We start from the raw sequence: 22,668 nt of genomic DNA on the forward strand, positions 1-22,668 counted from the left end.
TCTATCTATCTATCTATCTGTCTGTCTGTCTGTCTGTCTGTCTGTCTATCTATCTATCTATCTATCTATCTATCTATCTAGAAACCAAGGGAAATTTCTACAGAGGTTTTCAGTGCAAAGGATTAGCTGTTCTAATGAAGTACTATCTTGGTTAACATAACGGAGTCTTGACAATTTGTACCTTAGGTTGGGTTGGGATCTGAGAAACCCTCTCAGAGAACTGCCTGTTTTCTGTAATTACGTGTGAATAAGTATCACTATGTTGCTTCATTAGCATTGGTTAGTTCAGCAGACTGATGAGCTGACACTGTGGGAACGAAGGCCAGGAAAAATGCAGCTATCATGCTGAATTTGATTTTGTGAGCTTTGTAGCTGTTTACTTCTTTTTCCTTTGCTGCAGTTGCTGCATAAAATTTAGAGAAAGTCAATATATTCTGTGGTCTTCCAGTCTTGGCGAGATCAGCATTGATTACAAAAACATGAACAGAAATTTCTTTGTCCCTAAACAGTAATGAACAGTGGCTAAAACTGCTTTTCACTGAAAAGATCACAGTCAGAAGCATCTTGCCTCTCCTGGTTTTAGCATCAAAAGAAATGAACCAAGAACAGCTTTGCTGGAGGTTGTTGTTGTCCATTTCAGGGTAGAATTGCAAAATTTTATATCCCTTACTTAAATACTGTAGTCAGTCATTCACTTGAGTATGTCATTTTTCTCTACATGTCTTTTAATTATCCTAGTAGATATCTGTGCTTTTCCAAAGAAATGTTTTATGCCAATAAGATTGTGTACAGAAAAAAAAAGACATAGTTTGCATAAAAGAATTTCCTTCTTTTACAAGTGGGAAAAGTGCTGTAGGGAAACGGTGTCGCTTCTCTCTCCATGGTTGCTTCATTTGCCTTTTAAAGGAAACCTGATTTATAGTTAAATGTTTTGGAAGATGGGCAAAGGACCAAGATGAGTGCTAACAGTGCCAAGGAGAAGCGGGAAATGAGAGAGAGGGGTAAGTTAAAGGAAGTGTCTCTCTGCCTTATATCAGAGAAGGAAAACAATTTGGAAATATGGGTGGGAGGAGATGAAAGCACCTACGTCATTGCAAAGCAGAGGCTTTAGAGTAAAAAAGAGAAAAGATGATATAGTGAAATCTTGTGTTCTGATAACTTCAGTAGTTTGATACCCACAAACACAGGGCTACATGCTGCTGGGCTGTCTTTGCTTCTGGCCTTTCCTTGCATTTTTTTTTCTCTGAAGCTGAATACCCTAGAAGGGGGTTAGCTCTCCCTGCCTGGTGTCTCAGTTTTAGTGGTGGGAACAGAGAACAGTCACATTCCTGCTTTCCTTTTCTGCTGACAGCTCTTCTCCTCTACCCAACAGGGTGCAGGGGCAGAAGGGCTGCTGTGTGGGGGTACCCAAGGGCTGGCAGTGCCTGTGGGTCCCAGAAGTTGGTGGGCAAAGACTTCTGCATCCTGCCTTCCCACACTGAAGGGTGAAGTCCTGCCCAAAACCTCTCCAGTGCCTTGCCCTTGGTGACTGCAATACCTTTCTGGGACAGGCACTGAGAGAAGAGGTGGCTGGGCCCCTCTGCAGGCCCAGGTGTGATGCTCAGCACAGGGGGTGATGCCTGATGCAGTCTGTCTCTCCACGTCAGTGGGTGCACCTCATGTCTGCTGATGCTTTCCTGTGCTTGGTGCTGTGTTCACACCCCTGTGGTGGAACCTGAACACTTGATGGTCACAAATGTAGTGCAGAGCTCTGAGCCACCATCCCATCCTCCTGCCTCCACACTGAAAATGCAATGACCCTTCTGCCTTGGATCAAACCCTCACTGGGGCTTTGAGGAGCAGGAGGCACCGACTGTCTCAGCCTCAGTCCTTTTTCTTATTCATCACTAGTCACAGGAACAGGTATGGTTTCCCCACTCTGCCTCAGAGAAGGACTTTTTGTCATAACCAGACCCTCTGACTTCAGCCCTTTTGTTTTGGTGCTGTGACTTGACTTAACCTTTATTCTCTCCAGGGGAATTGAAACTTTCAGCTTCCAGTTAGTGTAAAAACAAATCTATGTCTTGAGACCAAAAGTCCATCTGTCCTACTTGGTGTTTCTCATAATGGTGAACAGCAGTTTTTTGGGGAAGAGAATAAGCACAGGCTGAACATTTAATCCTGCCTCCCCAGAATGGGTCTCCCAGCCTCCAGCAGTTTGTGGTCCCTGGATGTTTTTAGTACTTAGTTTCTCTCTGATGTTTTGAACACCTGGAATCCTGTGTTTTAAGCACTGATTTTCTCAGATTATGTCCTTCCTGTTTTAATCAGAGCTGCCTCTTTGTCTTAGGAGTCTTAGGTGAGAAACCTCACTGAATAAATTTGTACAACCCGATCTGTAGCTGTCTGTATCTGTTCTGAAACCCATTAGAAACTGATGTCCTTTTTAGTCCTCTGGCGTTAAGGCAGTTTATGCAAGAGATTAGAGAAGTCAGTCTGTAGTCACTTCACCTGTAATACATGATGTGTTGACTATGTCTTACTGTCACATACTGTGTATTGCTCTTCTCTTGCCAGTCTTTTCTATATCATTTATTGATACTTCAATTTGAGACCAATTCTGTGAATGCCCAAAAGAGAAGAATTCCTGCAGGGAACAGTCCTTTTGCCCAGTTTCATTCCTTACCAGTACTTTAATGCTTCCCAGTTTGCCTACATAAGTGTCTGGGATGTTGTTTAAACAATATTATTCTCCTTCTTCCCTGAAATGGATGAAGCTCAGAAATCAGGTTTTCTGAAATACTGCTTGAATTTTCAAATGTAACTTTTGAGTGCACAAAAGTGTAATCTAAGCCTATGTTGCTTTTTTTAAGGAGAAAAATGGGTATCAGCTGATATTCTGATCAATTTATAGTTCCACCATACAGAACAGAACAACTGAGATTGAACTCTCAGTGAATGGTTGTAAAGACTTGGAATACTTATTGCAACTATGAAGATAGTAGTTCAAAGCCAGGTCGGATGAGGCTCTGAGCTACCTGATCTAGTGAGCAGCATCCTGCCCATGGCAGGGGGATTGGAACTGTGTGATCTTTAACGTCCCTTCCAACCCAAACCATTCTACAATTCCACGATTCTGTGATAGTAGAACAATTTACATGGCATTAAAATTCAATTGCAATGCCATCTGATTAACCTATATACCAATTCCCTTGTAACTTCCCTTTAAAGAAACCAAGCACAATTATAAAGCAATACTGTTTTCAAAGATAATAAAGTCAATAGCAAAATGTAGTATCTTTCAATGGCCAAACAGTCCGTTCTTGGCTATAGCTTAGACAATGACAACTATAGCACCATCCCCATGGAGTCCTTTTCATTCTCTTCAGTAACAATTTTTCAGTTGAGCTGCTTTTCTGGGGGGGGAAGTATTATTTTAAAAATATCTCTACTTTGCTCCAAATTTGCTTTAAAATATTACCCATCATCCAGATCATAGCATAAAATCCATTCACAGGAATGCAGGAAGCAGCAGGAGCTGTGGCAGGAGAGCACTGGCATGGTTGGCAGCACAGCGAGTCCTTGTGCAGAGCAAGCACTGCTGAGCTCGTAGGAAGCATCCCCAGCACTGCTGAATCCGCTCACACTGTGAGGGGCTGGCGGCACCCACGGACCACAGGCTGAGCCTGGAGGTGGGACTTGAGCTGGGCACGGGTGGGCTGTCAAACTGCTCACATTTGTGTTCATTTTACTTTCTTACAATAGCTGCTGGGTACTGAAATGGATTCTTAAAAATGAAATTGTTTCTTGGAGCAGTAAAGGAAGTGTTGCTTCGGTTCTTGCACCTTCCTGCAAGATTTCTATTCCTGGCCTCTGAGCAGGACTGAACACTCTCAGGGCAATTTCTGAACTCTAGAATATTGTTTGAATTATCACTTACAAAATCTATAAAAGGAAGAGCTTTAGTGCTTGATTTTGATCTACAACATAAGAGAAATCTTCATTTATATCTTGATTCGGTATCTTAGAGAAGACACTATGTCTCCCAAGTTGGAATTCTGTTCAAATAATTCAATCAATTTCTGGCTGTTGCCAAGGATAAGGAATTAAACTGTTCTAAGATATGTCAGAAACACCAGTTTTTAGAGCCTCCATCAAAAACTGACAAAGGATTAAAGCAGCAGCCCACCAGCACTGGGCCTGACTGGTAATCAGAAGAGGAGAGAACTGTGTTCATTGTCATCCTTGAAACTCCCAGAGCAGAATCAAAAAATATCACAGGTTTGTAAGCACAGCCTGCGGCCAAGGTGTAGAATTTATGTACATCTTCTGGATGTAAAATCTGTTCATTTCTTCTACAAAAGCCACTGTTACTGAACTGAAGTCTTTTGCTCTGTCACCAGTGAATAGATTGTTACCCTTGAAGTTTGCAATTTTCGTATGAAAGCATTCCAGCTGAAACGTATTTCCATAGCCAATTACTGCATGGAGAGGGAAGGTTTGAGAGGGTCTTCCAGGTCTTTTTCCAAAGTGCACATCTGTAGCTGTTGAAAGCACTTGGACTTCCTCGCTGTGCTGGAGGGTGGCTGGCACCTGCCACAGTCTTGCTCTCTGTCTCCTCTATAATTCCACAGCAACTCTTTAGTAAGTGAGGAAAGTACCACGGCTGGTGCAGCTGTTGTGCCATGGGGGCATGAGCCACAGAGCCACACGTTTGGGCCAGTGACTGGGAAAGGAGCCAAGCCTGGACACAGCAATCCAGCATTGCCAGGACCAGTCCAGCACCCACTGATAGCTGTGCCAATGGCCCTCCTGCATAATGCCATTGGATGCACAACCCAGATGTGGAATAGCTGCCTAAAGACTGGCAGCACATTTTCTCCACCCAGAAATATTTGATCAGGCAAATACACCTCAGCAAGTTAAAGTGACTTAAATCATCCCAAATGCCTATAAGTTCTACCTTACTTGTTTGGTTATTGGCTCATAAGGAGAGAGCACTGATACGTTAAATGTTTCCTAAGCCAAAAAAAGAAGAAAAATCCATTCAGTCCAGCCTGAATACCTTTGATTTATGAATCTCTGATTCATCTTGACAGCTACTTAAAAATTCATGTGAAACTCTGCATTAATCTTGGCCAGAAAAAGAAAAGAAATGTGTTAGGGACCCAGAGTAGCACATAATGCAGTTCCCACTGTGGATGTGTCTAATGAAAGGCATCGGTAGCATTTAACTCACCAGAGAAGCATCAGGACATGTTACCAGATACATCCTCTTTTTTGAGTCTGTTGAACAAATGTGTACTTGGGCATAAAAATGCATCTCCAACAGTGGTGTCTCATGATGTTACTTCCCTTCTTTAATTTGTCTATTTTCAATGTATGTTGGAGCTTCTCATGTGAAACTGAGATATTACAAACATTTTGGTATATAAGGGAGAAAAGAGAAGTAAATTACCTTCTTTTTTATTATCTTCCCAATATTGAGTATAGTTGAGAATAATGACATGATTAATAAAAAACATTCTCTATAGTGGCTTGGAAAAATGATCATAAACTCAAAATGTTTTTTTAAAAAATCCTGACTATTATTTGTTGCCCATTTGGTATTTTCTTGGTTTTCCAAGAAAATAACCAGATAGCCTGAAATTGGAGTCTTTTTAGGATTTCAATAAATAAAACCAACAGCTTTCCTCTTGCAATGACTGTGTCTTCTGCTTTGCATTTTGAAATGCAGTTTTATTTAGTGTATATCCATGAAAATTTACTTACTGTCCTGTGTGTGCTAAACCATCTTAAAAAGCCCTAACTTCACAGTGGTAGAAAATGAGAGGCCTTCTCCCTGTCAGCGGTATGTAAGGAGGTGAGAGCAGAGAAGGGAGGCATGTGGCTGTGCTCCTATTCAGAGCTAGTTATGTTTCCACCATGAACTAAAGCCAGAAAGCTGCACTGTTGCTTAATCAGAAAAGGCAGGTGATGAAAAACAGGAATGAGGTTAAATCTGTGCAGGAGATCACAGAGTTTTTCTCCCTCTTTTTAATTACTTTGCTCTTAAAGAAAGATAGGACATTACTGTGGGGTGCTTGATGCAAGTATTAATTTCAGAATTGTACAAACTAATGAGATTATTTACTTGCAACATGTCATATCTCCAGAAATATATTAAAGTTATGTTAACTGTAATTTATTTCAACATAATTTGATTAAACCTCAGTAAACATGTTCAAGTTTTTAAAGAAATGCAGATTCAAGATAATTAAAGAGTTAAGATACTACCTATATTTTCTACTGCAAATGGGTTTGTCTATATCTCCAGTTTTGTAGACTATCAGGTAATATTTATACAGTGTCTCAGATTGTACTGAAGATGATGTTAAAGGTCCATACTGGACAAGGGAGTGGATCTGAATGGTGGGTTTTGAAAACAATTGATTAAATTAATTTCAGTATTTTGGGTTGTGGCATTTTTTACTGTGGATTGATTTTGTCTGTGTGTGAGGTTGTTGCTCTGGTTTTCTTGTAGAATAAATTTTAAATTTTTATTCCTTTTAAAGAAAGGTATAAGAACAAAGGAACCCATGTGAACAGCTAAGCACTGCTCTAGACAATTTGTCTTATTGACTGCAGGAAAATTACTGGCATGGCACCAGTGCCCTTTTCAGCCACTTTGAGACTTGGCAAATTCTTCCTAGGGTGTTAGGGTAATGTTTGCCTTTTGTAATAAACAGGGATCAGAAGAGTTGCAAAGCTGGATTTATCTTGACTGCTAAAGGTAGACTCTTGCTAGGAAAAAAATAAAGGTAAGTAGCTGAAAATTATTAATGCTTTATGGAAGAGCATCAGCAGAAATGTTAAGTTTCTGATCATGGATATCTAAAACTCTTGACTCAGCCAAAGTATTGATTTCCCCCTATTCACTGACAGACCTGTTAATAATAAGGAAAGTGTTGCAATGGAAAGTCTCACAAGAGGAAGAGTGGTGGTGTTTGCACTTCTACTGCAAGACCTGAGAGAGGAGGGTTTAGTTCCCAGCTCTGCAGCAGATTTTGTGTGTGAGTAGCAGCAGTCTGTCACAGCTATTTCAGTACCTCCAATTGATCCAGGCACCCAGCAGAATTTTACGGTTTCCCCCAAATTAGCGTTTTCTACTGAACACCACCTGCCTGTCGGCTTTTGTATATCCCAAGTCCTGCTGAAGACCTCATGGTCTTTAGCATCTGAATACATTTAAAAATCTGATTTATACCTCCCGGGGTTTTTAGTGAAGAAATGTCTGAGCTAGGCCATGAAGACTCGAGCACAGTGCACTCTCACACCTCCATTTGTGGCCCAGTGATCCCTTCCCACCTCCACAAATGTCCTGACACAGGCAGCGTGTTCTCCTCCTGTTGCAGTCAAAATACAGAGAGCATGGCATTAACAATGTGCAGGCTGATTTCTTGGGATTTCAGCTGACATTCTGAAACCCCACCCCAGCATTGCTCTCTGACTTCAGACACCCCCAGTTTGTAGCTTTCTAAATGCCAGTTTGTGGTCATTTAATATACTGTTTACAGCACGTTTCTATTTTTCAGTGTATTCTTTTTGTCCTTAGCTGCTTAGTGCAATTCAGAATTTGACTGTTGCAAAACATAGTTAAGTATAAAAATAGTCTACATGCTTGTTTCATGAAGCAGGAGAACAGAATATCCCTAATATCAAACCATAAAGCAGACATAGTTTGCTTATAAGGCCAGAAAAAGCATTTAACGAGCTGCTGATTCCCAGATCATTTCAGACCATATATTTCACGTACACAGGAGACATAAAAGTACAAAAAGAAAATAGTTTCAGCAATGTGTGGTGCAAGTCAAATCGAACAGCACTGTATGGAAAGGAAAACTGGTGCTGTATTGAGGATGGACGGATTGGCGGAGGGCCCAGTTCACAGGGTTGTGGCTACAGAAGGCTTGGTAGGACTGTAGGAAGTCCCTGCTTCATCCCATTAGTGGGATTCTGCTGCCTCAGCTGTGCTGACTTGCATCCATGTGGGGATGTGCTGCAAACTGTGCTGGGGGCTGATCTGGACTGCAGTAGCATTTGTTTGGGGAACTAAACAGTGCTCTTCACTTTAAACTTGTATCAGTTGGAGAGTCCAGCTCTGGGCAAGGGCTCCCAATTGTCTGTGTGGGCTCAGGCTGTGGGGAGCTGCTGGGAACATGCTGACTTTCTGTTGCCCCGGCAGCTTTCTCCTGTTGCCAGCCTGGGGCCAGGGCAGTGGTGCTTAGGCGTGTTTGGGTTGTGAAACCGTGTAGGAATCTTGTGATTCAAAGTATATCTGATGTGAATGCAGAGTTTGGAGGGGCTTCTCCAACAGTCTCATGACCCTGCAGAATGGCCTGTGATAAATGTGTATGGAATGCTGGCTGCAGTTGCACCTCCCTTCCTGCAGTGTTTACAGCAATACCATCTAGATAAGCCTCGGTAGTGCCAGAAATCTGTGTTTATGTCAACCCTATGGAACACATTTTATGATATTTAAGATTAGTGTATAGAAACATGCTGTGTAAGTGGTTTAGGTCGAAGCCTTCACCAGATCCATCTGACTTCCCTCTTGGTAAGCATGAGGGGAAAGCAGGAGGAAACACAGCTTTCTTGTTACTGTTTTGACAAGTTTAGACAAATTAGAGGGCAAGGCAGTCACCGACTGTATGAAGTTTAACAAGGACAGGGGCCAGATTCTGCACCTGGCATGGGGCAAACCTGGTTATATGTATAGACTGGGGAATGAGATGCTGGAAAGCAGTGCTAGGAAACGAACCTGGGGGTCCTGGTCAACAGAAAGTTGAATATGAGCAGCAGTGCCCTGGCAGCCAGGAGGGCCAACCGTGTCCTGGGTGGCATCAGGCACAGCATCGCCAGCCGGGCAAAGGTGGGGATTGTCCTGCTCTGCTCTGCACGAGGACAGCCTCACATTGAATATTGTGTGCAACTTTGGGTACCACAATATAAGGAAGATATTAAGCTATTAGAGAGTGTCCAAAGGAGTGCAACAAAGATGATGAAGGGCCTTGAGAGGGAAGCCGTGTGAGGAGCGGCTGAGGGCACTTGGTCTGTTCAGCCTGGAGAAGAGGAGACTGCAGGGAGACCTCATTGCAGTTACAGCTTCCTCACAAGGTGAAACAGGAGGGCAGGCACTGATCTCCTCTCTGTGGTGACCAGTGACAGGACCTGAGGGAACAGCATGAAGCTGAGTCAGGGGTGATTTAGGTTGGATATGAGGAAAAGGTTCTTCACCCCGGAGGTATGTGAACACTGGAACACACTGCCCAAGGAAGTGGTACAGCACCAAGCCTGGCAGCAGTCAAGAAGTGTTTGGACAATGCTTTCATGTGCGTGGTGGAATTCCTGGGCTTGTCCTATGCAGGGCCAGGAGTTGGACTTCAGTGATCCTTGTGGGTCCCTTCAAACTCAGGCATATTCTATGACTCCATGATTGCCTTCTGGTGATCATTTGTTTTACTTAAGGTTCCTTTTCTCTCTCTGTCTGATAGGTTTAGAAGATGTTGTAGCAATAATGATTCCTGAACCCAAAGGAAAAGAGATAGTGAGCCTCCTGGAGAGGAACATTACTGTGATGATGTACATAACCATCGGGACACGCAACCTGCAGAAGTACGTCAGCCGGACCTCTGTGGTGTTCGTCTCCATCTCTTTCATTGTGCTGATGATCATCTCGCTGGCGTGGCTGGTCTTCTATTACATCCAGCGATTCCGCTACGCGAATGCCAGAGACAGAAATCAGGTGAGCAGGGCTAGAGGAACTGTTTGTGTTTCAGAAAAACCCCCATGGGGTTCAGCTCAGAAGTAAAAGTTGAGGAAGCTTAGGAATGTGTGGTAAAAACAGAAAAAAAGCCAAAACAAAAAAAAACATGGGAAAGTGAAAAGAATAGGAATATAAAAATGCCTGTTTCTGGGAAAAGCCAAGACTTCTGTCAATATGGATGAGAGTCAGGAAAAAACTAATAATGTGTATATATTATGAGGGTTTTTTCCTATGCAAAACACACAAGAAATGGATAGAAAGTTGATTATGTTCATTCATTAAAAGATTGGTTTGGTACGTACAGACAAGTGACATAGCAAAGTATATAAGTAACAACCCTTGAGATCAAAATGATGACTAAAATACAGTGAGGTATGTGAATGTCTGTGTGTGAAACAATGGTTCACCATAAGAAAGAGCAGAATGTGTTTTCATTTTAATACTTCTTTAGGAGGGCCTTGGGCTAGAAAGGCAAACATGTCCCTCTTCATTTGACAAGGATCGCTGAACATATAAGTGCCATAGTGATAGCCACCAATGGTATTAAATGTTATTACTGCTTTTGATTTTGGCATGTTTTCCAAACCCCTTGAATGAGATACAAAACCTATAGGGCTGGAGAGAACTCAGCAGTGGGAATGAGCCCTGAGTCCTGAGCTCTGAATTTATAAAGCACTGTCCATCTTTATGGTGGTTCAGCATGCAATAATAATAGCAGTGATAATAATAAATGTAATCTGTTCTTGTCTGGATACAACTATCTCAGCATCAGCAGAACTGGAAAGCCAAGGCTCCTACATTTCATTCTAATGGTACACTAGAAAATGTTATCAATGTACGAAATCTGAGAAGATAACCATTTTAATGCAGGGTAAAAATGCACTGTAATTCAGAGAGGTTTCTGGACCCTCAATAAATTACTGTCGGGACCAGGAGAATTTCCTTGCTTATTCTGCAGAAAAGGTAAAACTGAGAGTGTTAATAATCATCTTGTAGAGAAAAGTATAGCCATACACTGGAACATATATACTTGATTATAGGAATCCCTGGCCCTCCTTCATTGAAATTCAGGCATCCTCTGAGATTGAGTGCAGCTGCTCTGTATTTACAGACAGAAAGAATATATTTTCCTCTTAAATATACGATCTGAAATTTTGGATAGCAAGAATGAGACTATCCCAGCTGGAATTTGAGCATCATTGGGAGTGGATTCTCTGTGACTCTAACGGCTGTGATAATTTTTAGATGCTTTGTCTGCAAAAGCACATGGGTGCCTAATTTGTGTGTGTAAGTGTGCTTTCAATCAAGTAATTATACAGGCAGATTAGCAGTGTAAATAGACATACATAAACATGAAACTCAGCAAAATAAGGAGCTCATTCAGGTAATATACTGTAGTTTGGAATTGGTAGGTTTATATGTTCAAGCAAATTTTCTTTTCAATATTTTCTTTCCAAAGTTTGAATGAGACTAATGTGTGCCCAAGCAGTTGTCCTGTGAAGAGGTTTTAATAACTGTTTTATTTTATTAGTTTTTTATTTCAGAAGAATAGGAAAGCATGCCTTCTAAGAGGCATTTTCTTTTCTCCATTTTTTCCAATATGAGACAAACTAGAATGTCTTCATGCACTTCCATCATACAGATCTGTCTGACATCTAATCTCTCTGCTAACTCTTTTCATATGAAAAATGGTAGCAGTATCCAGGCAAAGCTCAACGATTCATGTTAATGGACTGCTGTGGCTTCTTTGTTTTGTTTATTTTAGTCCTGGCTATGGAATATAATGATGTAGGTAGTTTAGAAGAGCTCATCTTGCTCTTGGCCTTTCCATGAGTGTTCCTCTCATTCCTCGTAACATTCTGCTTTTTATTCCCTTTGACACATTTTCTTGTAGAACAAGGATGGGATCACAGATTTCTGTGTTAGTACCTTGGATAGTCAGACATATACAAAGAGAACCTGTTTATTGTGCTTTGTTGGAGAAAGGTTCTTTCATCATTGCTCTCAAGAGCTTTTACCATTTTAACTTGCAGATGTCTGTTAGTATGAAGGTGTTGTGCTTACGTGTTGGGGAGCCTAGCAGGGGTTGTGAGCACCTTCCTTGTTGACTAGTGTTAGAAAATATGCTTCCTTCTGTTTGTATTTGATGTGTTCAGGCTAAAGGGTATCCATGAGCTGAAATGTTTGGATAAACAGAGCAATAGGTGAAGAGGAGCCAGCTGGTCTACTGAAAGTTGTGCTATCAGTTCCTACCCCACAATGCAATGAATTTTAACTGTGCAGACTGACTGCCCTGTTCTGAAAGTGTGAAAACCTGTGATTCATTTATTAGACTTCAGTTAAAATATTTTTTTAGAAGTGTTTAAGTTAATTTTGTCATCTAAATTAGTTAAAGTCACACAGTTTTAAAACAAGGGCCTGTGAGTTCCTGTGTTTTCCAGGTCAAATAAGAATCCGTGTCTACCTCCTTGCTAACCTGTGCCTTGCATGCCCTGCAGAGGTTTGGCTGATACTGAAGTTGCTACCAGGGGCAGTTCATCCTCCTATGGATTGGTAGTCTGGGTGCTGTGCTGAGGGAATGGGACAACGTGACTGACTCCAAACCATGACTGGCAGGAAAAGCTGTTATGTCCAAGCAGGAAGGGTGTTTCACTGTTAGATGAAAGCAAAATTTCAGAACATCTTTCTTTGGTCACTCTTAAGTCTCCCTAAACCATCTTCTGTTTTTCCTCTTCCAAGCTGGCCCATTACAACTGTGTCTTCTGTTCATGAAAAACATCATGTGTCCTTTTGTCAAGCCTCGTAACTACCTTTGTCTAGTCTTCTTTTATGCGGGGACCCTCCTTTCCAGGTCCACTTCCCTTCTTGCACACAGCATAAGTTTCTGAGCAAGCAGTAAATCCAAAAGGAATGAGTCCAGTTAGCAAAAGAGTCAGCTAGAAAGACTGAAAAATGTCCTGTAATCATTTCCTGTGACTCCACAGTGAGATGAAACCTGGACATAGTCCATCTGCATCCTCAGTCTTCCTCACCATGTGTGCAAAATCCAGGTTCATGTGCCAAATGCAAGACACAGCTTCCTTCAGCTGGGTGCCTGATTTTGATGAGTGGAGAAACAGGGCTTCAAAGAGTCTCACTGAATGCCCTGGCCTATTCATCCCAGCTTGTCTGGGAATTAATACAGTGGAGCACAAAACTGTCTGCCATTATGGGCTTGTGCACCTTCAGCCAGGGTGTCAGCTACAAATATGGTTAAATATCAATTTTTATTTTAATATATTTAATTTTTAAGAGCACCTCTACCACAGACAACTGTACATATAGAAGATGGATAGTAATATTTAAATGGATTAACATTTTTTTTCACCTAACAGGAAATCCAGGAAGTAGGTGGTTGCCTTTATAATAATCCTTCTGATATGAAGAGGATAAATTTGTGTAAGGAATGCGTAGACAATCTGTTTCCTCAGATTCCTGGAGCCCTCCTGAAGATAAGAGAGATTGTAAAAAACTGTGGGAATTGTTTGCATCAAGAAACATCACGTTGCAGAGCTAATTAGAAGCAATTTGGAATTACATGACAATTGCAGGATCAGAATCACAGAATATTCAAGTGCCAGAGATAATTCAGCAAAATGTGACTTGCTGTCACAGCCCTGTGACAGCCAGGACAGACTTAACAACCACCAAAAGAAAAAAATCAACCCTGTCAGTGTGTCAGATTTCATATTTCACCAGTTATAGTAGAGTTCTCTTTTTGTTGTTTGTGAGATGGGAAGATGATAAGAGAATGATGTTTCACTGCCAGACTTGTTTACCCTATTTCTTCCATGTCATTTCATTGACTTTTTGTTAAGAGGAAGTTTTCTACAAAGGCCTTTTAAAACTAGATGGGCTTCAGGAGTTTTGCAGGATAGTGAAAGCCAAAGCAGGTGGTGATTACACTGGGGTTTGGGAGGATCTTTAGTGTGTGACTGTCAGCATGTGGAGCAGTTGTCTGAGAAGGAAGACTGCTGGCTGTGGCTTTGAGAGTTTGGGGCCACTGAAAAGAAACATCAGCCTTTGAAGCAGTTTTGGAAAGATCCTTCCCATGATGGAGTCTGCAAACTTTATCTGTGGATTGGAGATGTGTCTGATACCTTGTCCTGATGATGTACTTCATTTTGCACAAGGCATAAAGTGCTCTCCTCCCTGCAAAGGTGATAGTTTAGTAAGGCCATTAAGAGAGAAGAACTTCCTGTAATTTTTCTTCTGTAACATTTATGGTCATTTACTTCCTCAGGAGCATGTAAGTGATGCTTTCCGTGCCACTGTCCTTTATAACCAGCATCACCATCTCCACAAGACCACTGTGTCTGATATGCTTGACTCCTTCCAGTCCAGTATTGAATGTTGCAGTCTTGCTAATGAGATTATGAGATTTATGATTGTAAATCTCTAAGCCTCACTTTAAACCCATAGACTATAGCAGTGCCTCTTATCTTTTAGGAGAAATCATTGGTTATTGATAGCATGGCTTGCATTCAAATGGGAAAATCCTTTGAAAGTATAACTTTACTCCAAGATACTCCTGTTCTTTGAAAAACTAAATTACTCTCATTTGCATGTAAGTCATGAACTTGTCTATTTATGATAGATAAGAGAAAGCAAACATGAAAACAAGCAGATCAAAGATGTACATGGTTTTTAATCTTGTCCTTTCCCCTTCTAGAACGTGCAAAAAAGAACTGAGACATTTCATTCATTTAAGTAATACTAGTGATAAAAAGGGATCACAAGCAATTTCTGAAACAGGACATAATGACTCTTGTCATGGTGTCTGTCTTTGATTTACATTAAAGAACCAAATAGCTGACAAGGAATGTTACCCATTGCCATCTGATCCTTTTATTTAAAGGAGACTGTGAGAAAAATGGACCACAGAAAGAGATGTTATAAAACTACAAGATGCTCCCTCACATGCAATAATTAGTTGTGCTGGCAACCTCATATGTAAATCTCATAAGATAGCCAAGGTTGTTTTCATCTCTTTAGCCAAATCTGAAATTGCTCTCTCCTTTCAGTATTGCATGTGTTTTTTCAGCTTCCATGTCTTTCCAATTCAATAAGCTTACTCTCTAAATTTAATTCTGTGATTTTAATTGAATCTGAAAAACAAAATGGTAATTTATTAGTCATATCTGTATGATGATTAGGTCTAAACTTGCAAACTACCTCCAGCTTCCATCCATTTTTGGCTTCGTGCCCTCACTCCCTCCAGCTGGAAAACCTTCCTGCTGCCCAGCCCCTCAACTCCAGCACAGGCAATGTTCCCAGCCTGGAAAGTTGAATGTCTTCTGAGTCACCAAAGGCCCCAAGTCTCTCTCCTATGAAACAACACATGGCTGAAAACATGGATAGGAAGAGGAGGTGAAGGGGAGAGTTCAAATGCCGACAGATTGGGATGCACTGTACTATGAACTGTTATAAAGGTGACAAGAAGACTTGGAGTAGGTGTTGCTGCCTGAAACTGTATGAGAGGCATGAAAAAATTGGGAAGTGCCCAGAGAAGGGTCACCAGTGTGGTCTGGGGACAGGACCACATGGCAGCTGAGGAGAGGAGAAGGGAGCTTGGCTTGCTAAGCTGGGAGGGAAGCAGAGAAGGAGGAAGGGAGGGCTCTGCTTCCAACCTTCAGCTGCATAACGGGTGGAAGGAGTCAGAATCAGCCTCTTCTTGGAGATGCACAGTGATGGTCACAAGTTAGAGCAAAGGAAATTCCATTAGTATGTTTAAAAAAGAAAAAAGATTGGTTAAGCACTGGAACAAATTATCCACAGAGGTTGTGAAATCTCCCTTCCTGGAGATAGTCAGAACTTGACTGAACACAGCTCTGACTTTGAAGTTGACCCAGCCTTGAGCAGGAGGTGGGTGGGAGTGTATGACCTCTCAAAGATTTTTCCAGCCTGTGAGTCTGTCTCCAGATGGCCTTGTTGTTGGGTTAGCACCAGTGAGCAGCCAAGTCCTTGGAGCACTGGTACAGGCACAAGCTCCATAGCACAGGATGCAGATGCTGGGCAGTGACTGTATGGACTGCCCCACAATGTTCACAGCCTCTTGCAAGGGGCACACATGTCCATCTTCAGCGTCTGAGAGCAGCGTGTTCTGTGTCAGGATCTTGTTGGATACTTTAATCCTGAGTGGCTGTGACCCTTCCAGGACAGTAACAGTGTTTTGGAAATATGGGAGAACAGTCAGAAATGTCACATGGTAAGTGATTTATGGTCCACTGGAGGGAAAGATAGAAAGGGGAAGAATGAGTAAATGGTTTTGTCTGGTTAGGATGTTTCTGCAGGACTATATATTGCTTTACCTGCAAGAAACTACAGATGCTCTCACCTCATTTTTACACCTTGCATTGCTTTTGTAAAGTATGCAACTGTATTGCAGAAAAAAAGACTAGGAGAGACTTTTCACAGTTTTTGTGGTTAACAAATTAACAGCTTGCTTTCAGGACTTAAATCTTGCTGAAGATCATGAACCGGTTGTGAAACAATGTAAGAATAAAGTTCAGTGTTCACTCTGCTTACTGCCCAGTGTTTTTATTCTTTAAAGCGTCATTAAAAAAAAGAGAGGGAAGAAGTAGGATACCCAAACACTGGACTTGGTACATCCGTTGCTACTCACTATCACAGTGTAGTGCCAGGAGGAGCTCACATGCAATCTCCACTGGAACTCTATCAGAGTAGCTTTGCCTCATCTGCTCTGGGTTACAACAAGCCTAGAACACCTACTGTGGCCTTATTATGAATTACTATGTTTATATTTATACACTCTCCTGTTCCATGTACAGTCATTCCAAATTATTAAGAAGCATAGGGAGAAAAACTGATGGTTTCTGCATGAAGAGTTGCTCTTTTCTTAAGATCAAATTTTCTATTACAGCGCCGGCTTGGGGATGCTGCAAAGAAAGCAATCAGCAAGCTACAAGTCAGAACCATCAGGAAAGGTGACAAGGTAATTTTTCAAAATGCTCATTACTAAATGAAACTCAGTGCTGAGGATTACTTCAGACCTCTGGGACAATGAGGCAGAACAGAAATGGCAATTGCTTATTTATCTACTGTGTCCTTCAGACAGGGGAGGAATGCTGGTAAAGCAAGTTATGTATGTAACAGAGTAGAGCAGATGATTCAATAAAGATGTAAAAAATCCTTAAAATTAAAACATGCTAACTAAATCTACATGCTTCTCAGTGCAAGTTTCCAACTGGAAACATGTTGGAAAATCCAACTGGCTGGTCTTAAAATGCATTAGTGTATTTGTGTTTTGGTAACTGTTTTACTTTGTCACATAGGCTCTTGTGTGGAGAGATTAACTAACAAAATGAAAAAAAGGAAATTGATGAATGTCCTCTTTCCTGCAGGAAACTGAGCCAGACTTTGATAACTGTGCTGTTTGTATTGAAGGCTACAAGCCCAATGATGTTGTCAGGATATTGCCTTGCAGGTAAGTTGAAGGTGCTTTTAGCTCTAATAATTTCTCTACTTCAAGACTATCTCTGTTCTCACAATTTCACAGTGATGAGATTACCTGAGAGCTGGGGAAGGGAAGGATGAATTTTCATCTATTCAAATCTGTTGGTAAAGACATCTGAAATGCCTCTTTATTCAATGTGAAGTGAAAGTAGTATTAATGGTGGTGAGACGCTGAGGGTTTAGTATGATAGTCAGAAATTTTGTCTGATCTAGACCTATTACAAAGTCTTGGTAGGATTTGTGCACTAAAGGTTTTGATACCTCTCTTTTCCTCACTGTTTTTCTTAATCAGTCCAGAATAAATGCCTTAGGAGAATTTGCTTCTGACTTCAAGGTGAGCCCTGGCCACAGCAACCAGGGATAGAGCAGGCTCCTGCTCCCCATGGAGCTACTTAGTTTGCTGTCCTGGGCCATGTCCAGGCACTAAGAAAGGGATTACTTTTGTCAAAAAAATGCCAGCCATAGAAAGAGACATGCTGAGTAGAAACAGTAAAGCAATGTGAGAAGAGAGCTTTTTAGATTATTCTTTCTCCTTTTTTCCCCTCGTGTGAACATGCCCTGTGCAGAACATACACTCATAGTGATGTGACGCAGGAGCACTGCCTCTTGCCACTGCTAACAGCTGTACTCTTCTTTGTGCTATTTGATTGTCCTCCGTGGAGTGTTTGGTAATGAAGGATTCTCTAAGGAAATCAGTTTTTTAAGGAAATTTCCTAGGAACAGTGGTTCCTCCAGGAGAGCAACAGCAAGTGTTTGATTAGGAATCTCAAGTGCTAGACATACAGAGCAGAGGGTTTTATTTCTTTTACTAGAGCTTCTTTCTTCATTGGCTTGAAAAACCAAAATACTTGTTTATTTTCTTATGTTGTGCTCTAGTAGGTATTTGAATGTTACAAGCTGTCCGTTTCTGTTAGCTCATGCAACTCATTAAATCTGTTTACTGTCATCACTAAATGGCAAACAAAGAGCAACAGATTAATCATAAATTTGACCTACTGTAAATCCCCCACAATGACAAATTGCATGTGAACTCTTTTTTTTTTTTTTACAAACAGACACAAACACATCATCTCATGAAGCAGAAATACAGACAAATAAGAAATTACCAGAAAATATGGACCTTGGTTTGACATGAAGCCTATTTGCATAGAAGCAGAATAAAGCTTGGAAATTTTGCATGGTAGAGACAGGCAGTGTTTGGAGGTAGTTATACAACATCTTAAAATATGTCTAAGCTTTAGCTTTCACTGGTGTGTCACCTCATCATTCAATAAGACTTTGTCATCCTCAGTGTTGAGTCAAGCAGAGTGAATAGGAAACACACAGTTAACAGGTGGTGTTCAATTCTTGGCTGACTTAAAAGGTCACCTAGAAAATGACTCATGCTAAAAGGGTAGAAGCCACAGAATTGTCTTATAAAATACTCACAGTTGGAGCCTTGGCTGTCTGGAATTATAAAAACTTGTCTTCAAAACAGCTACTTCATAAACCCTGGCTTTATGGCTACACAAATTGTGAGGGCAGGGCTTTACATATTCACATGGGTTTGAACTTCTGAAACATGAATTCGTAGTCATGATTCTTTCTGCTGTTGTCAGTCTTGTCTCCTCATTAAAAAGAAAAAAAAAGAAAAGGAGTTAATTTCTATCTCTGCAAAGTGAGTAGAAGTGTGCTATATCTTGATAAAGACCTAGAGACTGTAGTTTTCTTCCTCAAGCATCCTTGGTTAAACTATGTGCAGTTTCTAATATGGGAACCTCATTAGACTGCTGTTTAATAAGAGGCTGGCATGTCACCAAGCCTTGCAGAAGCCAGCAGCATATGACACCAGTGCTGCCTCACCTCAGTGTTTCTACCCAGGAGGTGCTTGGGGTGCAGAATGTTTTATCTGCAAAGCCAAATACGCCCCAAGAGTTGCACATGAAAGGTGCTGCCCTGTCCTGCAGGTAGTACTGGGAAAGCCACTCTAGCAGGCACACTCTGGATAAAGCCCTGTAACCTTGAGATTTCTTTTGAGAAGGTGAAGCCTGAGTGTCATAAGAAATGGGTACCAAAAGTCCACTGGCCAGTATTGCAGTGGATGAGCTCTGGGGTCAAATAGATACATGTTTACAAGCATTTGGGCTGTTCCCCCAAAACATCCTCTTTTATGCTGGCACTGGGATGGCCTTTTGTTACGTACCCCACTCGGAAAGCTCAGGGAAGAATTCCAGTGAACTTTTACTTCTTCCTCTCTGTCCTCTTCAGGCAGCTCCCACAACTGACTGTATTAATAAACTTCACTCTGCAGAGTGTATTAAATAAATAAGGAATGACACTTGGTAAAAAAAAAAGTGTTGACTTGCAGCTGGTTTTATGTTTAATGGTAGCAAACATCACTGAAGTTGTCTTTGAGGGCACTGACACAAGATCAAATGTAACCAAGTTCATTGTTCCCAGAGTGACATCTCTTGTCACAGCCCTAGTTCATTCTGCTGGTCCTCTATCTCCAGCTTCTAAATGCCGTTGTCTTTCCTGCTCTATCTTTGGAGAAGTTCCTGGTGCTGCTGCTCCCAGAGTGTGCCTCTTACTAACTTTACTAAACTTCTACAGAGAGGCAAGACATTTCTTTCAACCTTATCTCTGCTGAGTTCCTCATAAACTCTTTTTTTGGGTGTTTCATTTCTGTCACCAATACACGCACTCTCTGACCCCATTCCAGCTTGTTGTCTTCCCCTGACCCTTCACTTCACAAACTGTGCCTTCAGAAACTGCTGCACTCCTGTCTTCTCTTTTTATTAGCTTCCTGAGAAAATTATTTCATAACACACATGTCTCCTTTGATTCCTTCCTCTCATCTTCATCATTGTCTTCTTTTATCCTTTCTTTTTCCTCAAAAGTAAACAAATAATATCATACATGCACCCCAAAAACTCAGACATTCTTGTTGGATACTACAATGCTGCTCAGTCTCTCACCAAAATCCTTCTCAGTCCTCTGCTTCAGCCCTGTATCTAATCCAGGCAACTGATGCTCTTACTCAGGGTCCCTAGAGATGTACCTCTCTCTGTATAGGTGAAACTAGGAGTGGAATGTGGGAGAACTGTTTCCTCTAACCTGGAAAAATGGCTTCTCAAAACTTTTGGCACGCTGAAAGCTGTACAATAGTTGTACTACAATTATTATTATAATTTTGGGCTGAGCTCAACATGACATTTTTTTCTTGTATGATTAAAATTGCAGCTTTAAAGGAAGTGTAAATGCATTTCGAACAAAAGTAATCACCAGTTAAAAATTAGGAAGTGCTATTTAGATAGTAGTAAATGGAATGCTCTGGGATTTTGAGGTTCTCTTTCTTTGTGCTCCATGAGCTTTACACAGCCTTGTGCAGTCACAGAAGAGCGCCAGAGGAATCCCAGGAGGTCACCACCTCTGGAAAAGCACAGGGGCACTGGTGTGCACGTGTCCGTCTTGGGAGCTTTTTCCAACACACTCTGCAGTCTCCCGGGATAAAGACTCTGCAAATTCCCCTGATAATTTATTGCAGTGCTTCGTTACCCTGACTGTGGTGAACCCTTTCATATTGTGTAGCCTGGATCTCAGTTGCTGTGGTTTAAAACTCATCATTGTGCCTCTTATCCCTAGGAGAGGTGGAGAGTAATTGTTTCCTTTCCCCTTACGAAAACCTTTTTGTATGAGGTTGTTACAACATCTCCTTGCCTTCCTCTCTGTCAGCTAATCAATTAGTTCTTTTGAGAAACTTTTCAACCCATCCAAATCAACACAGTTTTGCAATGCATGTGGTTGCACACAACAGGAAGAAACCCCAGTATTTTTTCTAGGTTTGACTTTGATTATCACAGCCGTGTCCTGAACCTGTACTTGAAACATTTCTCTTACTGTCTCCCTGTATGGGTCATTACTTCTCAACTCATCCGTGGTCCCTCTGTCTTCTCCTTCCATTTAAAACTTGCATCAGCCAGAACTGCAAAGGCAGAAGGACTTTTGTTGCAGTTTACCCTTTTACATCTTTATCTTGCCATGCGATGGTGAAATATTGCAATTATTCTCTCATCTTACCTTGTGCTGACCCTTATTTTGCCTGAATTTGGATAATAAACTGATCAGGACATCAAACAATTGACAATTTGTTAAAAGCCATAAACATACACATAGTGCTATAGCTAAGAACAAAGAAAATAAACTTTCAAATCCAAATCTGCAAAGCCTGCCCCCGTGCTTCTCTGCACAAATGTTTACATGCTCAAAATAGATATTATGAGAGCTCTAATTGTATAATGCAGTACAAAAATTTTAAAGGGCAAATCTTTATCTGATTTTCAACAACATTGCATTTTTCTGTAGATTTCTGTCAAATAATCAAGTTCCTTCTGTTGTGCATACTAAATCTGAAATTACTAGATTCATAATAGACTGTGCTACATTAGTATTGAGAAGTGCAAAGTGACACAATCTGTCATGTATTTTAATTACTTGGCATTGTTAGGATTTATTTTAGAATTGTTTCTTTTAAGCCAGCTTCAGGAGTAATGAACTTCAGTTCTTAAAATGTTTAAGGCATGAAAGTTCCAAAGCTTTTGGTGATGAATGAACATCACAGAATTCTGTAAAATTAACCCCAGTTTGACTGAGGTTTTCAAAGCTTGAACTTGAAAACAAAAAGGCACTTTCTAGTCGATGGTAAAGTGTCTTGGTAGAAATTATGGACTTTTTATCCAAAACAAATTTGGAAATCTGTTTTTTTTCTACGAGAATAAGTATCTCAGATTTTGGAAATGTACTGATTATTTTGGCACAAACATGCTTCAGATGTTTGCCAATAAACCTATTTGATTATATAATTAAAGAAAACCAATCACTATCAAGATTTTCATCATTATTTCAAATAGCTGAAAGGCAGACCATTGACTTTAAACACCCTCTATGAATTAACACACTAAAGAAATTCTGCTGGTTAGATTTTTCAATGTAAAACTACACATGCCTGAGAACTGTCTCTTTCTGCTTTCCCCTGTCCAGAATGCTTGTTCAATGATGTGCTGAGTATGTCCTTCCTTAAGAGAAAAGGAAGGAATTGTTAATGCAGGACAGAGATCAAAAGCTGGTACATTGTGTTGTTATCCATTAAGTCAGGTCTTGTTTGGGAGGACAGCTGTGATCTTTAGTAGCCTTAGTAAAGAAGTGGTTTAAACTTCAAGTTTAAACTTCATGATGCTTCATTTGCATTAATCATGTTGACATGCAGGATCAGATGAGGTTTGGCAAAGTTTGGTATTGCAGCCAACTGATATAATTAGACTGCACTGAACTCTCAAGAACAGATTTACCCTTTCCCATGGTTGTGTGAAGTAATACCAAGCACAGGAATG

At 40.9% G+C, this 22,668-nt stretch overlaps 1 protein-coding gene across 1 annotated transcript in view; it reads left to right on the plus strand.

Annotated features, from left to right (window-relative positions):
• The window catches only part of RNF150 (ring finger protein 150), a 112,182-nt gene that overhangs the window by 58,828 nt on the left and 30,686 nt on the right, over positions 1–22,668 (plus strand). Inside the window, exons 2-4 of the mRNA XM_071555710.1 lie at positions 9,513–9,763; positions 16,707–16,778; positions 17,188–17,270. Coding sequence (XP_071411811.1) covers positions 9,513–9,763; positions 16,707–16,778; positions 17,188–17,270 — 406 coding nt within the window. The remainder of the gene's footprint in view (positions 1–9,512; positions 9,764–16,706; positions 16,779–17,187; positions 17,271–22,668) is intronic.

This window comes from Pithys albifrons, chromosome 5 (assembly GCF_047495875.1).
Source record: "Pithys albifrons albifrons isolate INPA30051 chromosome 5, PitAlb_v1, whole genome shotgun sequence".
NCBI lineage: Eukaryota > Metazoa > Chordata > Aves > Passeriformes > Thamnophilidae > Pithys > Pithys albifrons.